At 34.0% G+C, this 23810-nt stretch overlaps 1 protein-coding gene across 1 annotated transcript in view; it reads right to left on the bottom strand.

Annotated features, from left to right (window-relative positions):
• Positions 1–954: 954 nt before the first annotated feature.
• Positions 955–23810, bottom strand: part of LOC121410567 (importin-9-like) — a 38245-nt gene continuing 15389 nt past the window's right edge. The window contains exons 8-23 of the mRNA XM_041602738.1: positions 20451–20602; positions 19667–19765; positions 18480–18586; positions 17831–17970; positions 17405–17483; positions 15492–15726; positions 14904–14982; positions 14491–14639; positions 13718–13846; positions 13176–13451; positions 12516–12682; positions 11529–11662; positions 9767–9891; positions 8773–8878; positions 8253–8338; positions 955–7935 (exon numbers count right to left, since the gene is read on the bottom strand). Coding sequence (XP_041458672.1) covers positions 7816–7935; positions 8253–8338; positions 8773–8878; positions 9767–9891; positions 11529–11662; positions 12516–12682; positions 13176–13451; positions 13718–13846; positions 14491–14639; positions 14904–14982; positions 15492–15726; positions 17405–17483; positions 17831–17970; positions 18480–18586; positions 19667–19765; positions 20451–20602 — 2183 coding nt within the window. The 3' untranslated portion in view covers positions 955–7815. The remainder of the gene's footprint in view (positions 7936–8252; positions 8339–8772; positions 8879–9766; positions 9892–11528; positions 11663–12515; positions 12683–13175; positions 13452–13717; positions 13847–14490; positions 14640–14903; positions 14983–15491; positions 15727–17404; positions 17484–17830; positions 17971–18479; positions 18587–19666; positions 19766–20450; positions 20603–23810) is intronic.

The raw sequence follows: 23810 nt of genomic DNA, 5'->3' as shown, positions 1-23810 counted from the left end.
AATGGGGAAGTTTGTTTGGAGTCGAAAGATAACACTTTATCACCAGCAAATTCGGGACAAAAACAAGATTCATTTATTGACTTTCAGAGGCATGATAATATGTAATAAATGTATAAAAAAACAACCAAGAAGAATGAAGCAAACTTCGAGAATTTGACTATTTCTGAATTAAATACATGTATGTCATTTCAACATTTACATAATTTATGTGTACATAGGTTTTTATAACAGCTTTATGTGGCATAATTCCACTTAAATATAATGCCTATTACTTTGCTTAAGTAAATCAGAAGTGTACAACAATCTTTTCTTATAGGTCAAAGAAAAGCAAGCAATTCAAAATATTCAATTCATGTGTTACATAATACATGCACCACCATAATCGTAACGATGAGGCCTGTGGATTGGCCAAATATTTGAGGCTAAGGGCACAGATATATGAATGGTGAATCTCAAGCGCAGGAATAATGGTGATAATAGTAGATCTACATGTATAACTGTGATCCCTGGAAAACTAATGCATGGTGTGTTTGGTTGATCTTTCAGGATTAATGTACAGGTGCGACATCAAAATTGGTGCACAACTTTTGCACATGTATTACAAAACGCACAGATTGTTTGTAAAACGAGTTTGATTCATAAATGATAGTGGAGAGTTGGGCCTTTTCTACTAAAAATTTAGGACATCTGCAGGAAAGAACACCTATTTTCATTTAAATATGCTTTCTATGAAATTTGCCCATATTCTTGAAAGAGAAATGCCATTAATGATTTAAGTATTGCTAAATTGAATGGATATTTATAGACCTAAGATTCACAACTTTTGATGTAAAATCACTACATTGACCCAATATTTGAAAGCTCTGAAGATCTAACAGAAAACACAACTCTGTGTTTGTAAAGCCAGGAAGCTTAAATGTTATGTGCATTTGGTTTTTTTTTTTCAACTTTTTAAGCAATACAGAATTGATAAATGTGACCCAATCAATTATACAAAAGTATTTTAATATTTCAGATATTCCTGCAAAAATTCCCAGACATGTACTTGCAATCCACCTTTTATGAAGACCACTTGCATACCATGGGAAGAGGTGGTCAATCAAATATATTTCTTCTTGAATAGTTGCTGGTACAATGTTTTATAACAGTTTCATTAACATTCAGTGACATCAATTTCTTGAGAAATTAAAACTTTGTGACATACACCTATATATCAATACAGACATGACAGTGTCCACTTTCATTTTTTTTGGGGGGGTACCAATTGGATCGAATATGAATTCTAGACCTTGTCTACATTCTGGAGCTTGATTCCATTAAATCTCAACTGGAAATTCACTAATGCAATTTAGTTTCTTGAAGGTGTACACATTGACTTTTAAAAATGAAGCCCCCCCCCTTCCCTCCCCGAAAAATGATGGAAACACAAGTATGTCATCTCTTCAAGATCATTTTGCTATTAGATTTAAAGCCAAACCTGGATAGCTGCAATGAGTAATCATTTTTGATAGAAAATTTTGAAATGAAGGCAACTTGTTATTATAGTGAAATAAAAAACTATCACTGATACTGTATAAAAAGTAAACAAGGGCATGTTAAATAATGGAGAAAATTCCTGTCTAATAACAGTGTCTTGCTTTTTCTGCCATTTCTGAGCAATTACTCATTTCTATCAGAATCATTTGGTACATGTTTACTAACACATTCTGGTAAATTTCTTGAATTAGTTGAGTTCTGTGAATACTTCAAATGGAATTAATCTTTAAAAGAAATATAAAAAATTCATGCAGTCTAATCAAGCTCACTGAAATGACGCAAAGGGCAAGAAAAATAAGTATCAAAATGCACATGTATCCTTTCAGAAAGGCAAGTTTTAGGGTGTGTTTTTTTTTTTCAATTTACAGAATTTCTCAATTTCTTTTCAAAATGCAAGGTCTCTTTGTGAACTCAATGTACATTGAGCCTAACAAAATGTACCTCGATTAAACAATTCTGATAATTTTGTTGAATTGTATAAAGATATGCTCCCAAAACCTGCCATTTTGTCATCGGAAGTAAACTGACACTTTGGAACAATTCATTTTTAAATTGATTTTGATAATCGATATTGCTCCTCTTCCCCTCTTTCAGCAAAAATTGATTTACCCTTTTGATTTTTTAAATGTTTATGGTATTCCATAGTTCAGGTCAAACCAACTCATTTTAAAGGCAGGGAAGATGATGAAATCTACAAATGCCTCGGAATAACTGTGCATTGTTGTAGTGCATAAAAACTTGTAAAAGCATGAAAGAAATACTTATTGTTGTATTGAATTCCTTGTTGCGAAAAGTGGAAGATATTTATCAGTTCTTGGTCCAAAGGAAATATATTGCAAGAAATATAAATAAAATGTTACACAAAATACTCCTTTCCAATGAAAAAGATATTTTCTTATCAATGCAGATTCAAAGTAATTAAATACATATCATACTCAAATGTCAGAATATTATAGCATTTATTTTGAATTTATGAAATGGAGAAATGTGTTATTACTACAAGCAATACATAAGAGGATAGGGCATTTGACAATCTCAGAAAAAATGCAAGTAATTTAACTTGGTTCAAAACCAATTTTCAACTAATTCTAATATATCTTCTTTCATGAAAAGTATACTGAGAGGTGAAATTGATACATATCTAATTGACTAGGTGATGATTTCATAGGTTTTCTTGATAAATTAGCACCATACTCTTGATGCAATCTTAATAAAATCATAGACGATAATAAGAATTGGTAATGTGATGTAAAGATCTTGTATCATAGATTACAGGGAAATCACTTGTTTTATTCAAAGGCCACTCCCACCCTAACCAAAAGTGTTTTTTTAATGAAATAGAGGGAAATCAAGCGATCATAGTATGAAGCTATAATTTCAATCTAAAATGGAGATAAAAATGAAATCACTGTTTTTCCTATTTGCCAATCACAGGCAGTATTAATCTGATGGCATCTCTCAATCTCTATTTCTCTTGTATGCATGGGTATGTTAATTTAATGCCATTTATGTAAAACTGTTTCATCTCTAAAGAATCATAAATCATAATAAATTCATTACTGTGATATGTTGAGAATCCTCTTTATTATAAAAACAGTAAAAATTGCATATTTTGTATGTCATATAATAGAATAAAATAAATTGAGAGTATGGGATATCATTGTTTCCTTATTTCCTAACTGTTGTGAAAATGAGCAAAAATTAAAATGCCACAACTGTCTTAATGTAGAGTGACTTCAATCAATTATTCAGTGTTGGGCTTGTTTGTCACTATGTATTCAGATCAACAATGACCTATGAAGTGATGTCCTAACCGAATCATCATTTATTTAGTTTATCTTGAAGAAAAAGAGGCAACAACCCAGAAGCGACTACACAGTATCAAAGGGAAGACCATTCTAATGAATAGTGATATGGCGGCCATGCTTTTTATTCTTCACTTTGCAGAACACTCGGCTTGAAGATTTGTCCCCCAGCCACCAAAATACACTTCCCACTGAAATATAAAAAAAATAAATGGATTAATTTTATACGGTTAAGAATGTTCCATTATGTTTGACCTGTGCACAAGCATTTCTAGCTTATACAACTTTAAATAAAGGTTAGGACTTTATGCGACTGTTTAGAAAAAAACACATGGTTAGAAAGACCAAGACAATTGCTTGACATAGGTATCAGAGAAGATATCGCAAAATAGCTGAATGCTTGAAATTTTGGTTTGAGTGGTTTAGATTTTCCCTGTACAAAAACGCCATAGGGGATACAACAACCCTGACCGTGATTTCAGTGCATGCAAAACGTATCGCTCTTTCATGTGCAAAGTCAATGCAGTGCAGATACAGTTTGGCTGGCTGTGCATTCGCACATTAAATGCCTGCAGCTGTTTTTTGCTTTGCTACAGTGCACATTTACAATGGGATTTGCATATTTTATCAAGTTAGTATGGCATTGCTGAGAAAATCCCTAAATATCTTGGAAACTAAAATAAATTGCTAACTAGAAATTTTGATTATGTAATAGGGCTTGTACTTTCATTTTCTGCAAAAATCTCAAAATCAAGTTTTTGAACAAAATGGTTCTGATGAACGCGGAAAATATATGCAAGTAGAATTTAAGTGAACATTAACAATTGTTTTAATTGATATCTGAGTGATATCATATATTTGAAGAAAAAAAGGGGAAAATTCTGAAATAATGTTCAAAAACTAAAATTATATGAAATATAAGGATTAATTAGCACTATAAGCACATTGATCCAAAGACAGCTCACTTGTCTTCTTTATCAATACCTAAAACAATATAATCTGATAAATTTTTATCGTAACAAAAATAAGATAAAAGGTTATCATCTGTACTGAGTCAACACAGCACCTGTTGTAATAAATACAAATAGTTTACAAATATAACAAGGATACAGAAATTTCTTCATATTGACATAATGTGGAAGAAAACTTCAAGAATTGGTCGTTAAGTGGCAACAGAATTTGAAAAATGTTGGTCTCAAATCAATGCAATAATTCTGATATAACATCTTTAAGTGCATATAAAGACAAGATAAGAATAAATATGACTGACTCCTTGAATAATTACAATTTTCTATTCTAAATAAGATTTGGTAAACCCTTATTCTTGATGTATCAAAAACTCTACATGTATACAACAAAACAAATCAATTGTATTCTGGACATTACTATCTAATGTGAATAAAAATAATAATCTAAGTTTTTAGCTTACCCAAAGCAAACAAGTAAACAGGGCAGGTATTCTGTGAATAATATATTATCAATCTTGAAATTAAAATAATTCTAAATAAATGGTGTGCAAATGCTGGCATCATATTAATTTGCACATTGCATTCTGTTTCATGGAGATATATTTTTTTTGCATTTCTATGTGAAAATTACAGATGCAACAATCAAAATCAGAACAGAATTTCCAGAATATTAGCCTTTGCTTTTGAGTGGCATTTTTTCAGACAAACATTGCAGGCAATTTCTTATCATATGATATTCTTACCTTGGTTATTGACATTCTGCTTCCAGGTAAAGTGGTTTTTAATGAATGATTTTTATATTGCAACAGTTATTGAATGATTCGGTTTGACCTCAATTTCAGCAGTGCACATAAAATATATGTCAAGTTTAGTAGTTAAAATTCAACACTTAAAACCCAATTTTTTTTTTAATTTGTAGGTTTTGCCTGAACTTCAAATTGAAACACTTATTTGCATGGATGATCTTCATTCCGAAGGAATATAATCTTTTCAAAATATTTTTGCCAGATGCAAAACTTGATACCGCATACTATAGTACCCTGTGATTTAAAAGGTATGAACCAAAACAGCAACTAATACCTGACATAGCAAGAAATTCAACTAGACAACCACTATTTCTTTCAGACTAGACACACACTAACACATGAGGCACATTGACTTTCACATTGTCATCTCAGATGAGAGCCAATAAAACACTTGAGGCAGGAAAGACATTTAGTCGCCAACAAACAATCTTTTTACTGGTAACTTGATTGATCAGCAAACAGTTCAGTTTACACAGGCAGTCACTGAGCACTTCTTACATATATTACATGAAATTGTTCAACATAAACCACTGATGAAGGTGGGTTGAATATACAATGTTTGTGATTTTTAAATCTCAATGAAAATTGCAATTATATTGCAAATATTACATTTACATTCACAAATATTTCTTATACTTTGAAAATTGAAATCAAGTATTCTGAATATTAATGTAAACATCTTCTGATTATTTGCTTTGAGAAAAGCTGTTTCTATAGAGAGATTTTAATATGTGAAAATCTTATTCAAAGCAAAAGAAAGATGCTATCAACTGCACACACTTGCTATTTCCTTGTGGAACATGTTAAATTCATTACAAAAGCACTAAAATGAATAAAGTGACAATACAAAAGTTAAATATTAAGATTGCTATTCTGGTTATTTTTGCAGTGTTATATATTTCCCCAATCTATTTATGTATTTATTTTCCAAAATATTGCAAGACTACCACATGTAGCTCAAGTCCTACAGGAAAACATAATAATTTAAATTGAAATGAAATAATGTAAGCTCTATAGAAAAGTAGATGAAAAAAGAGCATGGAGACGGTATGTAAGAAAGAATCTGAGAAAGAGAAAGGGAGAAATAAAGAAGTAAAGAGAATAAGGGGAAGGATATAAATAAACTTTTAAATTTTCAAAAATATAATTCATGACAACTTGGCTTCCAGACATGGCTTATAATTTGTATTGTTTTAAATTAACCCACCTCACCCACAACCATCAGGTGACTTCAAGTATGGTGTTTGTTCTTGGTGTTAAGAGCATGAAAAGGATGCTGACCAAGCTCAAAGGATTAAGAAGAATGATACAGATCACATTATTGATAGCTCATGACATCATGCTTCTGCGGTACGTGTGCTCCTGATCATCTTAACTTTGCGCGAGAAATCTTGGTGACGAGATTGAAATCTGGGAGACCTTGCAGTAAAATCTCCTCATAGAGAATGCAAAGGCTAAAGTCACTTGAAGAACTTCACAGAACAAATATTTCTCATTAAAATAAATAAAGCTTTGCTGATTTGCACCCATTTTCTGTAAAAATTGCCTGTTAGTGAGCTCACCAACTGAGGTCAATAAATCACTAGCATCAGTTCAAGTATAGTGTGGTGGCTGGAGTTGTCACATCACCAACATTGCCGTACTTGAAATCATCCATTGTATTGTTTGCAAGTTAATTGGAAAAATCCATTCACATTTGGTATAATGCCTGCTTGGTCTTATCTCAGATTTAATCCAAATTAGACTTCTACCATATTGTCTAAAAGACTAAATGGTCATGAATTCAAACATAGGAAATTTACATAAAATACCAACAAGACTTTAAATGAAAAGTATTCCACAGCAAATATTAGTAAACCATGGATTAATGGACTATCAATTGGCATTAGACCAAAGTATCTGAAGATCTAATGGCCCAATTTCACATAAGTGGTTTTGAATTCATAATCTGAAACATACTTTGTCATGCATTAATTACACTAATTGCAGTGTTTATTTAAAAAAAAGGCCAGCAAAAGCGTGCGTTTGTTAGAACATGCTAACTTTACGCTTGTTCATAAGGTTACAGCATTAATAAGCCCACTGTTGATGTTAATCAACTTATGTGAATAGTTGGTTCGATAATGCACATACCTTAGTAATAAACAAGACAAAAAGCACATTCATTATTGGATAGCCATATGCCGAGTAATCAATGCATGAAATCTGCATAAAATGGTGTCAGACCATGGATTCAAAGTCACATTTGTGAATTGGTGTCAAAGGGTAATAGCTACATAGACAAATTGGTAGTAAACCAGATAACATCCTTCAAACCTTGCGATAGCACAAACTTCAGAGTGCTTATAAAATTTACTAATAAATATCCTTTCGGTTCAATCAGATGCAATGATTTCAGTAGCCTATAACGGTTCTAAGTAAAAAATCACTGATGAATTACTTCATGAAATGCTCTCCTTGTATCCGACTCCGACAGTGCTTGTAGATCAAGCTTTACATTCAATAAAGTCAGTTTATCCAAAGCTATCCCCAAACCATCTTTATAAGACTCTCTGACAGACTTATCACAACTACGTCTTTGACATTGTCTGAAGATGTCGCTTGTTGACTCAAAAAGATATCAGCCATGAAAACAGATATTCTGCAGTATGAATGGTGCTCAACAGTATCTAAATGAATTCAGTCTTTCGATAGACTGGCTCATGCTAGAACAATCCCTATGCTCCCTAGAACATGTTTTTCTGCATCATTAACATGGACAGCAAAGTCTCGATGACACTCGTGCTTGGAGAATTCTACCAAGAAGTCTGTTAAGAATGTCTGGAAGGGAAAAATCAACGATAAAGATAATCTTTTATTGCAATACAAATCAAAAGTTGATCAGACTGAGAAGAAATGAGAACAAAGGACTAGTTTTATAATTCAGGTTGACATTGGTATGTGATTAAAGGTTATTATCAACTGCAACAGGGAAATAAAACACCTTTTTTTAATTGAACATGATGGCCACTATTTTTTTCTGTTCATTATCACTTGGAAAGTGTTTACCGTTAATTGCAACATAGCATATATACCCCATTTGCATCAATATACTTACCGCTATCCACATGATCATATTCAAATATTTCAGATCTTACCTGTAAATCTACTTGATTAAGAGGATCTTGTAATGCATCAGGATCATCCTCATCATCTGGATCATCATCATCAAAACAATCATAACCTAAACAAAGAGAAAGATAAATAATAGAATTTTCAGGGCATTAGTCTATTGCCCTATTGCATAAATCTTTTTGTTTAAATGTAACCCGGTGAAACTCAAAGACAACTCGATTTTCAGCCAAACAGAAGCCCACATAAAGGACTTAAGCTGACTTTCATTTTTTTGTTCCAATTCCAAATTTATGCAAAAATCTCAAGAAAGGACAACCCAATTACTTTTGAAAAAGAGGTTACCTGTTATCCTATAATGCATTTAAAGTTGGCACAGATAATCTTGAAAATTCTCTTTGTAAAAGAGGAACAGATTGTGTTAAGCATACAAGCAATAAGATCAAAGTAGCAGGTAATATACAGTATAATGAATGGCTCGTGTAGAGTGCACAATTTGAAGGTAAATCCTTGGCATATTAAGCAATCAATGTTAGTGAGAGTTACCTGGGTAGGCATCAGCAAACTCTGAAAGCTGTCCAGCTAGACCATGTTCATTGATCATCACATCATCATCCTCTTCATCATCTTCTTCATCTTCCCAACCATCATCCTAGTCAAAGAGAGAAAGCAATTTGATGCTTTATCACAAACAATGATGACATCTGAACTGAGTGTTTATTTCAAGGAGCCAAGAATTCCTCAACATCTGGCATTAAACAGAGATAATGGTAGTACCTATACACAGATTGGCAACATTACTCTGCTCTCAAATCACATGACTTTATGAAATGTCCAAGATAAGACATGAACCATTCTTCTTTGGATCGATACAAAGTTCTTCCATGAGAGTGTATCATTAACATCTGTTGTCTGATGAGATCTCCACTACTTCCTAGATTTTGATTGGCTGAGTAACTCAAGTGTCTGACAATTACTATGGTAACTGTCAGATAAAACAGACATTGTCTGATAAAATATATCATATATCCTTGCACAACATGATTCCCAGATGTCAAGATTAGTTTTTAAGCATAACAACTTATATATTCAATTTACTGATAAATTAAAATGAATAAAATAATTTATTTGCAAGATAAGTCTAAGCTCTAAAGCTACATGTAATGTTACTGAATTATGACATTTGATGGCTGGGAGCAGAACTGCCAAAAAAATTATTTTTAGATTTTATAAAACAGAGCCCAGAAAATGTCAATTTCAAGACAATCTCATATAACAAGTGAAAAGTTTTTAGTATACCTCGACACAATACACATCAAATCATAGAAAAGTATCTGGATCGGTCATATGATAAATAAAGTATTAATAGTATCAGTTGACTGCTTAACATTTTAGCTAATGATAAAGCTTACAATTTTTACCAAGTAATAGCTAAATTCTTCATCTTAATTTGCAAATCTCAGAAGTTTTATGAGGAACAGTCTCACAACCAAGAATCATATCAGACAGTATATTGAGTTACAATAGAAAAATAAATGACCTCTAGATCCTCTCCTCCTGCCGATGCTTGTCTCGATGTTGTTGTTTCCATGGCATTAGATAACTCATTGATCAACAGCTTGTAAATTTTGACATGGATTGGTATAGAAGTCCACTGCTCAGGCACTAAAAGCAATTACCAATCAAAACAAATGATTCATGTTAAATATGTGATCTATATATTACACCTCTAGGCAAGATATTATTGATACAATTTACAATATTTTTTTGTTGGTATATTGCTATTTCACAAAAGGTGCCATTTTAATCATTGAACAACTAAAAATACATCTTGGTTGCTTGACAGTGAATGGTTTCTGTTAGCATTGATTAAATTAACATTACTTGACTAAGACTGCACTTTTACCAGGTGCCCAACTGACAGTTGTCAACTTCTTCATCGAGTAACAAATTGTTTTAAATCCTGCTTTGTTGATATGCTAAAGATTGTGAAATTCTATGAACAAACAATATGAAACCTAGTATTCCATAGAAATATGGACTAAAATACCTATTAAGTCTGAAGGATACCTGGATTATCAAATTATGAATTCATAAAGCTTTGGTAAATAACAAATGGGGAAATTCTGGCGTTCTCATCCAATAGAAAAAAAAGCAAACTCACTCTGAAATAAAGTACCTTAAAATTAAGTTGAATGTCAACAGAATATTACACTTATATCCAGTGTTCTCGCCAGTGTATAATACGCATGGTTCAAACACCATGCGTGCGGAAATGGAGACCAAGTGGAACCATGCGTAAAATTTCAGCGACATGCGTGGCAACATGCGTGGAAAAATTAAATGGAAATATTCAGAAAAAAATAATACACTCCATGAACTCATCTTAGTGATATCAACTTCATTTATCGGGTTGCGCCGAAGTCCCACCAACTTAAGACCACTTACAGGCCTACTACGGCTAGGAAAGTGGCAAGGCGCCCAGCTAGCTCGCGGCTGCTATTGCGGGCATATTCCCCCGTTTGCCCCGCACATCACACCGGCTATGCTCCATGGTGAAACGTCAGATCAAAGACTCACACAAAACTTACATGTCGATCTACACACCATTACGTTGTTTGGTGTTGGAAGTGCTGGTAGAGAATATAAAATGAACTTTTGCCAGCACGCACAGAACTTGCATGCACAACACGCGCAAAATAATTGCAAGACAAGTGGTGATCAACTAGGTGCATGCACGATACGCGCGCGCTATATAGACGATCGACGGACATGTTTTGCAGATCCAGCCTAAATCTAGAAACACGACAAAGCCCTTTGACTTCTCATGTCTGGTCCGACCAGGGCCCGACTCTTTTTTTTTTTTTCTCGAAGATATTTACAATTCATAAGCTGGAAAGCTGCATTTCTCTTTCTTTGGACTGAACGGCAAGTATCTGTGCATTTGTGTGGGCTTAAAAATACGCCACAATGGGGCTTCCTTAGCGTCTCTATTTGATGAAAAGGTCGTCGCTTCCGCGCTCCGCAAGATAGGGGTGAACCCCTCCCGCACCCACCCCCCAGGAGTGGCAGCACAAGTCCCCGACATGGGTGAATTTTTTTCTGGCGAGAACGCTGCTTATATCTCATATCTTTTTTTTTTCTAATTATGTTTATTTTCTTTTTATGTCTAAGAATTCCCTCTCAGACCTTTATTTGTTACGCACACTTTTCTTAAAACAACAGTACGGAACTGTGCCTTACTATGCATTATACATTCAAGTAGCTACTTCTGCAGTAAAGAAGAAGAAATGATTGCTTACTCTGAGCAGCTTTTGACCTTGTTCTGATACCCTCGCCCGGTGTGAAGACTTGATCTCCTCGAACCATGATACCATGTAGTCTTGAATCATTAGTATTGATTGCATGGTCTAAGAGCTTAGCTAATGCCATTATACTGAAAGAAAAAACAATTCACATTTTAGATCCCTTGTTTCATTGAGTTATGGACCATTTGGAACACAATTCACAGATAATATTTGTCTATGATGCAAAGAACAATCATTTGAACCATGCCAATTTTATCAAAGAGAGATGATCAGAAACGGCTAGAGAGTGTGAAACGAAGAGGAACCACGCTAATCCCACGACTGAAGAATATGTCCTATTCAGGTTGACTGCATCATTTGAAACTACTCTCTTCTCCATAGACGTAGAAGAGGAGATATATATAAATCTATGCATCATATCTATGACTCTAGCATAGATCTGTTTGTTCGCAGTAAGGAAAGGACGACTACAGGCAATTCACAGAAACTGACAAGCAGTATGCAAGGCTTGATGTAAGGAAGTTCTTGTTTTGGAATCGAGTAATACGTTCTTGGAACAGTCTACCAGAAAATGTGGTTTCAGCACCTTCTGTAAATTCTTTAAGAATTAGATTGATAATCACTGGAGGGGTATTATGTACAACTTTCAGTAATGCAATTAATTGAAATTGATAGTGTGGAGAATACAGTTTATTCCCTTGGACTGATGAACAGGCACAGTCCTACAAGCATCATTGGATTAAAGTAAAGTAAAACAGAGTTCAAACATTGAAGAATATGTGTATTACACATAGAAATTGGAATCTGAATACCATTATCATTTTATAAACTTGGCAAAAAAATACTACAAAATGAAGAATATAGAAATATGTAATATCTCTGCATTAAACATAATTTAAAAGTATAAAAATCTCAAAAAAATGAGAAAATCTGTTATTACATTGGTACTTCATGCCTTTTTTTTATGTGAGAGGAGATTACCTGATTTTGCTATCATAGGCCCCATAGAACATGTTCTGCCTGGCAACCCAATCTGTTAGTACATAATGTAGTGCTGGTTTGCCCGTTGGTCCAGGAACTGTGAATAAGAATTCTAGAACATCATGTAGTCTGGTATGCATCAAGTGGGCAAAGACCATGATCAATGACTGAGGATGGAAAGAGATGGAAAACAATGTGAATGTAAATAACAATTTGAGAACATCATGTAGGATGGACAAAGATCATAATTAAAGACAGAGTCAAGTAAATAACATGCAGAAAACAAATGCCTCAGTGGGAAGATGAGGCATTTGGTACAAATGGACAGAAAAAAACACAAGAGAGGAAGTGGAAATAAAAGAAAGATAGAAATAGTGGCAAAGGGGAGAGTATAGAATGCTATTATTACAGCTAGTATATACTTTTGGTTAAGATGTTCATCCCCAAATGTCATTGAATCACATTTCAATTTGGCAAATGCTCAGTGACTGGTACATCAATTTTTTTATTGTCAATTATTATTTTGAAAATTTTGCTTAAATATTTAAGAGTCTAAATCCCTTTAAAATGAAAACTGGACAGAATATGTGTTATGAAAGAAAGTTTGGTAGTCAATGACTTAATACTATGGTAACATGAAGAGAGTATATATATCCATACCTGCATAACACTTAATGTCTCTGTAACCTGCATCTTGCTAAGGACAGCTCTAAGTATCAAATCTTGGTCGTTTCCCAACGTGTTCCCTGTTTTGGATATCAACATGGCTACCAGACGACCTACATACGAGGCTGTGTACTCCGATGTTTGAGGACTAAGCAATCTAGAAATGACTTCACAGACATAGTAGGTTCCGCTATTACCACCTTCATCATGCCAAGCTTGAACCTGCTCCAACGATACAGAGATGTACCCCCTCATGCACTCACCGCCACTCTGCAAATAAGGAAAAAATATTAATTAATGACATATTTCAATTATTATATTTTCAAAAACATGAACCATCATGTTCCTGTCAGATCCCTTTACCTAGATTTCAAGTTTGGTGTTGAAAATGGTAGCTCATTTTTGCTCCAACACCAAATGTGGGATCATAAATAATAATACCAATCACATATAACTAGATCAAACCAAATAATTTACCAGGATAAAGCATTCATTCACAGAACTAGTTGAATTAACTATCGAATATATTTTGATACCTGCATAACAGCGCTATCATCTGATCTGCGTGTACAATGAGCAACAGCTGGGAAACCTTGATTCATCAAAAGGTCTGAGAGAGGAACAGGAGAGCTCCGAACTATTGTACATAAGATATCCATAGCAGCCTACAAAGCAATAACAAATATGACAAGATATTTAGAAACTTTGGTACTACAAAATATAAAACAATGCTCAAATATTTTTATTGGACTAGTAACAAAATATATACTCAATCTCATTGAACATTTCATTTTAGCTCAAAAAATGATATTTGTTGGAATATTTTTTAATGAATTCACCTTAAAATTAACGAGATTTCTTTTCAAATACTTCCTTGTCTTGATATAAACCTTCATTTGCTTTAATACAAGCCAAAGAAGCACAATGGTATTATATGGATATCTTTCTTACCACCTTCTACGAAACCAATATTTTTGCCTTGCAAGTTTGGTTTCATGTCTATGCACCAGCAAATATGACTCTATAGAAATTTCAAATTATAATCAAATTTTTAACATCCATCATGGATCAAAATCCATACCATGCATTCTATACTATACTTAACATATAGGTCTATTTCTGCTCTAACCCCTAACATTTGACAACGTATATGCGCTGCTGAATAAAAGCCTGCATTTCATTGCCCAGGGGCAACTCTGATAAAAATATGAGACCCAATTAGAATTATTAATTGAAAATTGAAACTAATCAAATATTATCATCACATCCTACATGTTGATTTTACAAAGGAGAGGAAAAGATAACCTACTGACTGAATACCCATTGGAACTTTGTCAGAGGCGGCATTGAAGATACTCATGAGCGTTGGTATTAAGCGTTCTTGAAGCTGCTGCGAACATGCTGGATTGCGACACAACTCTTTGTAGATGTCTTGCACTAAGGATATTAATAAGGGGTCTGAAATCCAAAACAAATAAAAACACTGAATCAGCAAAGGCTCTATTCATAAAATCTTGAAGTTCTGTGATATTACAAGCTAGAAATGAAGGCTATAAAGTAACAGCAAATATTAGAACTTGCACTCCTAGGAAACATTTCAATAGCATTAAGCATATCTACATGGTATATTGATATATCAGTTGTTCTGTAGGACAATTCTAATACACTTAATCTTTTATAATAGATTTTATTTATTCACTGGAAGTTTAAAGAATTTCTTACCTTGACTATATTTAAGGAAGACTGCATTTGCTAGAGGAGTGACCCGACTCTCACACTGTGCTGTGAAATTGTCATCTATCTGTAATGAAATACATCGGAATTGAATAATTGTTAGTACTGCATTTATAAAAATTATCATTTTCATGATATGATTTTATCATGAGTTAGATAATAGCTCTTTGCACTAAAAGGACATCCAGTCAACAACTCCAAAATTTCCTAAATCAAATTGGTTTTTACCATTTACTTAAACTTTTAAAATATATGAAATACAACCTAACATGTATGATAAAGACCCTGTTAGATTCTGTTGGTGACAAATCAAACAGGATTTAATAGACAGTGATCAATATTGGCAGGGAATAAGAAGGCTAGCAGGCTCATTTCCAGTGGATTCCTCTTATCTCATTGGCTTTTTCCAAATTATCCTACGACACAAGAAATACCTTCATTCATTTTCATTTTTCAATACTCCTAATCTCAGGCTGCTCCCCATATAAGAAAGTATTAAAGTTCTGAATAAACAACATTGGGGGATGATATCTTACAAAAAAAGGGTTATAAACATAAATTCTATCAATTACTCACGGTAAGTACAATGCTAACTGTCTCCAAGACAAGAGAGAGGATATCAGAGCCGAACTGGGCGCATGTGGCAAGCTGAACTAAACCTTCCATGATGGGTAATAAGAATGGGGTCAGTATAGTAGTACTATTGGCACCCTTTAGGTGCTCACAGAAGCCATAGATGGCACGCACAGCAGATATCCGAACAGAAGGAGGGTGGGGTTCGTGGAGACCCGTCACAGTGAATTGTAAAAAACTAGACGAAGAGAAACAAAAGATTTATATCATAACATTTTTGTACTTTGTTTTGATGTGATCAGGCATTGCAAAACCCCCCAAAAAGTCAAACAAACCCAAAAGGCTGTTTGAACAGTTTTTTATTAGACTAATAATTTGTAAATTTTGGATTGTGTTGCAATTTGTTCATCTTCCTGAAAACCAAAGTATTCCCGCTACTTTCAACTATAAAATTGAAAACTTGATAAACTCTTGTATTAACACATCTCTGAAATCATGAACAGGGTGTGCCTAATTAATTGATGTAACAACTTAAGAGTGAATTAGATGGACCCTTTTGCCAAAATCTGAATTCTTATACGGCACTTTGACAGAGTATATAAGGTCTGCTTTTACAATATTGCTCTTTCTCCTGAAGACGACAAGAACACATTTGTCGAAACGTCGAGTTTGGGTTGTCCTTTTCAGGACAAACACTAGCCCAAGAAAGATACATGGTGTATCGTGAAACCTACTACACTATTCTTCTTCGCCATGGAAACCTTCAGAAGTTACATAAGTCTAATCCTCTTTGTGTCATCTTTGCACAATAGTGTGAGGGTAATTGTGCTCCAAAGACTTGTCAACTTCCCTCTGTTTTTCTCAACGGTAAAGTTCTATGGTAGTGAACATTATCATTGTCTATGCAAGGAGAGCTCAGATCATCAAAAAGTAGTAAGTTACATATGATCTTAAAGCTGAGAATCTCCTCTTTCAGTAGGGAGGTTTAACTGAAATTACTATGCCTGGTCACATATTTACATGATTCTACATTTGTGTGTAAAGATATATTTTTCATTGAGTTGCTGGGTCACTTTTAAAATCATTTCAATCGATTTGGATCCTCAAGTCTTGCCTTCACATCCAGTGGGTGAGACAGAAATGGGAAATAGGAAAAGCTGGTTGTCTTCATTCTTTATCAAAATGGTTCATTGTTTACGATGTCTCCCATAAAAGGAGGGGCATTATCATGTACCATTTGCTATTGAAAATAGTGCTTTGAAATCTCAAGCATTATAAAAAAAATGTGCATGGGCGATCACCATAGACATCACAAACATAAATGAATTTGGAAAAGAAAAAAAAAACACGAAAATCTTTTAATATCACTGGTATAAGGTTTGATTTTGTATTTCAATTGGGGTAGAGTAATATTAAAAATGTTCCTTTCTGGATTTTGATGGTGTTGTACTGGTCTGAAACCAGTTATCCAATAGATGGATAACAGAAATCTGAACACAGCAATTGAAAAGCTTAAAAAATTAATTTTCAATATAAAAGTACGACAAATTTGATTTTATGAACTATATACTAGGCCTACCACTTATCTTGAAATTGGAAGGAGGATAAGCATCTCATGCCTTCTTACCTTCCTAAAAGTAACTTTCATTTCATGACAGGTATATTGTTCTTTTAAGGGAGAAAATATCAGTTGTTGCAATGTAGATTTACATTACTCTTACAGAAATACCCTGATGAATTCATGCCTGAAATATCTTACTTCATTTATCAAGTTGTCCCTTCTCAATAGTTTTGATCTGATACATGCAACTCTTGCCATATTTTAATCAAACACACATGTATTTTGATAGTTTGAAACATAAATTCCAATAAAATATACAATACATTTATACTTTTTACCAGTGGGAGAAACTCACCTTTCTACTAACTCTGGTGTCATTGCTTGTGAATATCTACTCGCCATCCATAATGCTCTGCCTAATAAAAAGGGTGATACTACAGGAGGGGTATATAAGAAAAAAAGGGGAATGCATCAAAATTATTTCTATCATATTATTAAAATTCTTTTCTTTTTTATAGCAGGTATATATTTCATACTCTGTTTTTTTTTTAAAGACAGGCATATATTTCAAACCCTGTGCTTTTTTTATGACAGTTACAAAACATTCAACAGGAAATTGGATTAAATGTGCTTAACTTGACCTTATTTCATACTCCTTTCTTCCCATATTTCTAAGCTGATTAAAACCTAAATTAGTGTGAAATAGTATGAGAGTATTGTCAGAGCTGGTACCCAGGTAAGTATGAACATGGTAAATAAATCCAAATACTGGAATTCTTACCAGTTTGTTGAAGATCTTCTAGAACTGTTGTTGTAAGGAATCCTGTTAAATTGAAGGTCAGCTTTCCTTTACCTACTTTGTCAATAATGAGTGATTTGATAGAACCTAACCCTAATAAACAAGATTCATGCACCTTCCACCTTCAATAAAAAGAGAGAGAAATGAGAGTTAATAATAATGAAAATAAAAACACAAACTGAAAATTCATCTAGTTAAATAAACAAACAAGATCGGTCTTAAGATCAGGTTAAGTTTGATTATTGAGATTCAAATTTGTAACAAGTTATATGTAGCACTCACAATAGTAGAATGATGTCATGTAACAATATTTGGAGAGGGTATTTCATTAAGCTATTTTTTTTTACTATTTGAACTTTTTGTAAGTTTAAAATATAAAACCAAAATTGGTTTCTCAATTACCTATAGCCATCTTAACAGAACATTCAACTGATATTGGATTAATCACTGCATCTTTTTTTTTTCAATACCAATATAAATTTCCTTTCTCAAGGCCAAATTCCACAGATAGTGATTCAAAAGTCAAATTTCTTTTTCTTTAAAGGAATTGACTACAGATTATGCAGCTATACCTTTAAAATTTGTGAATTATTCTAGCAAGAATGGTTTAATGACCAAACGCTTTACTTACCAATGATTGTGTCCTTGAGTTTTAGCATGTTGAGCCTCTTGTAGATGTCTGTCTAAAGCTGCCATTAAACCATGTGATGTCTCTTGAGGAAACTCACTACCTAATGACTAGAGATAAACATAGAGGTCCACAGTCATGAAGGTGTATACTATGGTAAGCCAATGGTGACAATTTCTTCTGCCTTATCTTTACATTTATTGGACTTCAATTGGTTGTTGCACATAGAATTTAATAGGTGATCTTGACTTGTTGATGCAACAGTAGCATGATGCCTTATATACCACACCAATCAGGGGTTAAATGCAATTTCAGACTTTCCACTGAAGAACTTCATACTGATAATCATTTATAACAAGCAGTTCAGTTGTACATGAACATATAATAACTATGGTTCTTAAAGATATTTCCCATTACAGTCCAAGGGCTGTTAAAAAAGCTGTTTAACTTTAATCATGACCCATGGTTGTTTTTATACAACTCCCAAGAATGTTCTGTAATCTGATTGGTCCAAATTGGATCATATGATAATCAGCGAATAGCTCTTCGGCATCCAAAATGCACTATCCTGCACTCTGACGTCATACCAAATGAACTATCCTACACTCTGACATCACGTACGTAACGCTCAGCTCGGCAGTGAAGACGATCACAAGTCAAAGTTCGTGCCAACGAATTTGCAACAGAAATTCCAGTTGCACTGCATATACTTTGTAGACCAATACAAGGGCAATAGAGCATGTCATACGCGCTTGTGATTTCGGTCAGCTACTCGTACGTCGATGTAGCACAATCACGAGTTTTGTTGAATAGCACCTAAGAACATGTTCCAGTCATGACTGGTAACCCTTTCTTGTGCTTAATGATCCCTAGATAGCTGACTCACTACCTAAGAACATGTTCCAGTCACGACTGGTAACCCTTTCTTGTGCTTAATAATCCCTATGTAGCTGAATAACACCTGAGAACATGTTCCAGTAACGACTAGTAACCCTTTCTTGTGCTTAATGATCCCTAGATAGCTGACTCACGACCTAAGAACATGTTCCAGTATGACTGGGAACCCTTTCTTGTGCTAAATGATCCCTATGTAGCTGACTTAGCACCTAAGGACATGTTCCAGTCATATGTAAAGTCATGAGTAACTTTATGAAACACCATCCAGGAATCACTTGATGCTTCAAACTCACCAATAGTAGATCTTGGGCTGAAATCCTTACACTGTATGAGAAAGTATCATCATCTTCATCTTCAACAAACTGATTGGGATCAGCAGTCCACTGGTAAACCTAAACATCATAAAGCAAAATACATTAATACTAATAACAAACACACACACTTTATAGTGTGTTGAAAGAAAAAATCCTACTCCATTTTATAAAAGGAGATAATTTAAGTGGCAGATAATTATTGGCAACAAACAAAATAACTAACATCCCCCCAAATTCTTAAAATACTTAGAATCTCTGGGATAATTGGTCTAAAAATAGGATATCATCTTTTAAGTGTCCTTGATTTGATACAAAAAGACTTTAAAAAAAATTAACAAATATATTTTCTTCATATCTATCATGATCACAAATCATAAGATTTTTTTAGCACATTTAAAAGCAGATCAACTATTCAATCAAAATGAAAGAACAATGTTGTATTGTCTTATTTATCTGATTGACATTTCATAAAACTATGCATGACTATTGACGTATTCTTATGATAATGAGAACCACATGTTTTTCATATTTAATGAAATGGGAGTGAATTATCTATAATCTTTATAAAATTTGAAAAATTATAGAAATTGCATTAAGTTAGATACTTGTTGATACAAACTTTAATCTACAAAGATTGGATTTCAACTATAGCTGACAGGAGTAATTGACATCTGTAAGTTGTGCATAATATTCAAAGAGATTTATGAAATAGTGTGACATGTATCTTTTAATTATCCAATAGTCTTATCCCATCCTCTCATACCTGCTCTTCTGTGATCTGCATGTAAAGAATCACATAGTATAGAAGATCATCACACAATTTGCGTACAGTCCCTCTGAACTTGGGTGAATCTATCATAGCTGATACAAAGTCAAATATACTGAATACAAGGTTCTCAAAGCCCAACACTTCACCTGCAAATGAATATGTAAATAAATGCATGAATCAAAAGAAACAGACGGAAAATTGATTTTAAGTGGGGCATAAGGTAAAGTAAATCCATTCAAAAATGAATAAAAACAAATTAATTTCTGAGAAATGAAAAATGAATAATATCGAATCTCGTCATGTCGATGCAAGAACGGCTGTAACACCACACTTTTGCATCGCATGCACGCAAATTGCCCTTAGCAGCATGCATAAGAGCATTGCATAAGGGCGCTTTTGCACCAATGCAGTGCACGAAAATGTCTTGCTGAGGTGACAATCTTTTTTAATCAAACCTGAATTTCCAGCAACATACTATTTAATACAAGTGGAATGCCTCTGGCCGTCTCACCTGCATCACGCGGTTCAATATAGCAGCAGTGCTGACTTTGAATACTACTCTAACTCGCACAAGATGTTCAGTGATACATGGTTACTCTTATGTCCACTTTTTATGAACTAGACCAATAAACTTACAGAGAGATGATGATTATTCAACAAAAAACCCCAACATGGCCAAAGTTCATTGACCTTACTTGACCTTTGACCTTGATCATGTGACCTGAAACTCGAACAGGATGGTCAGTGATACTTGATTACTCTTATGTACAAGTTTCATGAATCAGATCCATAAACTTTCAAAGTTTTGATGGTAATTCAACTGATACACCCACTTCGGCCAAAGTTCATTGACCTTTGACCTTGGTCATGTGACCTGAAACGCGCACAGGATGTTCAGTGATAATTGATTACTCATATGTCCAAGTTTAATGAACTAGACTAATAAACTTTCAAAGTTATGATGGTAATTCAACAGATACCCCCGATTTGGCCAAAGTTCATTGACCCTAAATGACCTTTGACCTTAATCATGAGACCTGAAACTTGCACAAAATATTCAGTGATGCTTGATTACTATTATGTCTATTATGTCCAAGTTTCATGAATCAGATCCATAAACTTTCAAAGTTATGATGGGAATTCAACAGATATCCCCAATTCGGCCAAAGTTCATTGACCCTAAATGACCTTTGACCTTGGTCATGTGACGTGAAACTCATGCAGGATATTCAGTGATACTTGATTAACCTTATGTCCAAGTTTCATGAACTAGGTCCATATATTTTTTAAGTTATGATGACATTTCAAAAACTTAACCTCAGGTTAAGATTTCAATGTTGATTCCTCCAACATGGTCTAAGTTCATTGACCCTAAATGACCTTTGACCTTGGTCATGTGACATGAAACTTTAATAGGATGTTCAGTAATACTTGATTAACCTTATGGCCAAGTTTCATGAACTAGGTCCAGGCCTCTACAAAAATTTTTTTTGTCACTTGCCCTGTTGGGCAAGTGATGAAATAATTTGCTTGCCCGATAGAAAAAACTGCTTGCCCAATTTTTAAAATAATTTTTCATTATGACGGCACTACTCTTGTTTTTATTAAGGTATACAAAATAACAATTGAGAATCATGTCCAGTATAAAAGAACACACATTGAAAAGGATATTTTCAGCAACGTAGGCCTAAGTCTTTACGTTTATTTTGGAGAAAAAAAATCAATTTTTTATGGGTATTTAAGGTTTTAAAAAACCCTTCAACAAAAGTTGCTAAAATTTCATATTTTGCATCTTTAAATCCATGAAATTGCTTCCTGCGTACCATATTTCCTTAGAATTGCTTTCATTTACCGTAGTTAGAAAAGTAAGAAAGCCAGTGAAAAATGTTCATCTCTTTATTGACTCGGAAAAAATTATTTTATCAAAAGTGGAGTGGCTAAAATTTCACATTTTGCATCTTTAAATCCATGAAATGGTCATTTATTTTCCATATTTTCTTGTTTAAAAAAAAATATTTGGAAACCATCAAGTCTTTTCTTCATAATTTTATGATGTTCCACTCTGTCAATAATTTTATCTACATGTTTTCACATGCTACTTTTTTATCTATTTTGAGGAATACCTGTTCACTTATTAATGAATTATTACTAACATTGTTTAATATTGTATGATTTTTAAGTAATTTCTTTCATATGCTTAGAATCTTGGGTGTGTGTGTGTGTTGTGTGTGTGTGTGGGTGTTTGTGTGGGTGTGACTGTGAGTTGAACTTTGATATAAATGAATTCAATATCTAATTTCTACTTCGCCTATTTCAGTACAATAACCTGTACTCGGTCATGTAATAAAGGCCCACATACCCTAACTTTTCCTGAAGTTCTTTGAAAACGCAGACTTCTACGAAAATTGCATTTCTCCATGGGGGAGTCTAAATTTGGTGGGAATGTATTCATTAATAACTTAAATATACATGACAATGAAGAAATCATCAAACTTTATTGGAAGTTTTGAATAATATACCCGAAATGTAAACTCTGTCTGAAACAGAAAATCACCATCATTGAGGCCTTTACTGAGCGAATTGTCCCCCAGAGCTCTGGCAGAGAGACAGAGCTCAGACTGGCTAGCTAGTATGCGCACGTGCGTGAGGCTCCCGCCGGCCTTGTAAAATAGATGGAGCTTTGTTTGATGATTTATTGTCTGATATTTACCTCATCCCCTCAAAAAGGGAAACAAATGAATTTTAAGTTATAATCAACAAATACGGCAAGTTATTTTTTATGTTAATAGGCCGTTTTGAAAAGCAAAGCCGAATGACAACTCACCAATGCGCGGTTACTAGACTGTGATTTATTTCCTGTGTAATTCTAATTATTTTATCACAGAATTGTGATATCGGAAGGGGGAAAATGTGCATTAGAAATTGCACATGATGGTAGTCATAATGGACCCCTATACTACATTCAACTGTTTCCCGGCCATTGCATTGATTTTTTTCATACCTGGTACCATGTATGGAAATACGTGGTACAGAAAAAATAACGCAATTTTGGAATTTGAAACTGCGCTACTCGCTATTTTTAAAGGCTTATTCATGATTTTGAGTGTGGATTTTTGATGATTTATGGAAAAACGAGGAACGGTACAGAAAAAAGACGCAACAACCACTTGCCCGATCGGGCAATTGACTTTGGGAAGTGCTTGCCCGCACGTCATTTTCACTTGCCCCGGGCAAGCGGGCAAGTTATGATGTCATTTCAAAAACTTAACCTCAGGTTAAGATTTGATGTTGACGCCGCCGCCGCCGCCGCCGTCGGAAAAGCGGCGCCTATAGTCTCACTCTGCTTCGCAGGTG

The sequence above is a fragment of the Lytechinus variegatus genome, chromosome 3, assembly GCF_018143015.1.
Source record: "Lytechinus variegatus isolate NC3 chromosome 3, Lvar_3.0, whole genome shotgun sequence".
NCBI lineage: Eukaryota > Metazoa > Echinodermata > Echinoidea > Temnopleuroida > Toxopneustidae > Lytechinus > Lytechinus variegatus.
The sequence above is the reverse complement of the archived record's forward strand: the minus strand, read 5'-3'. Positions and strand labels throughout refer to the sequence as shown.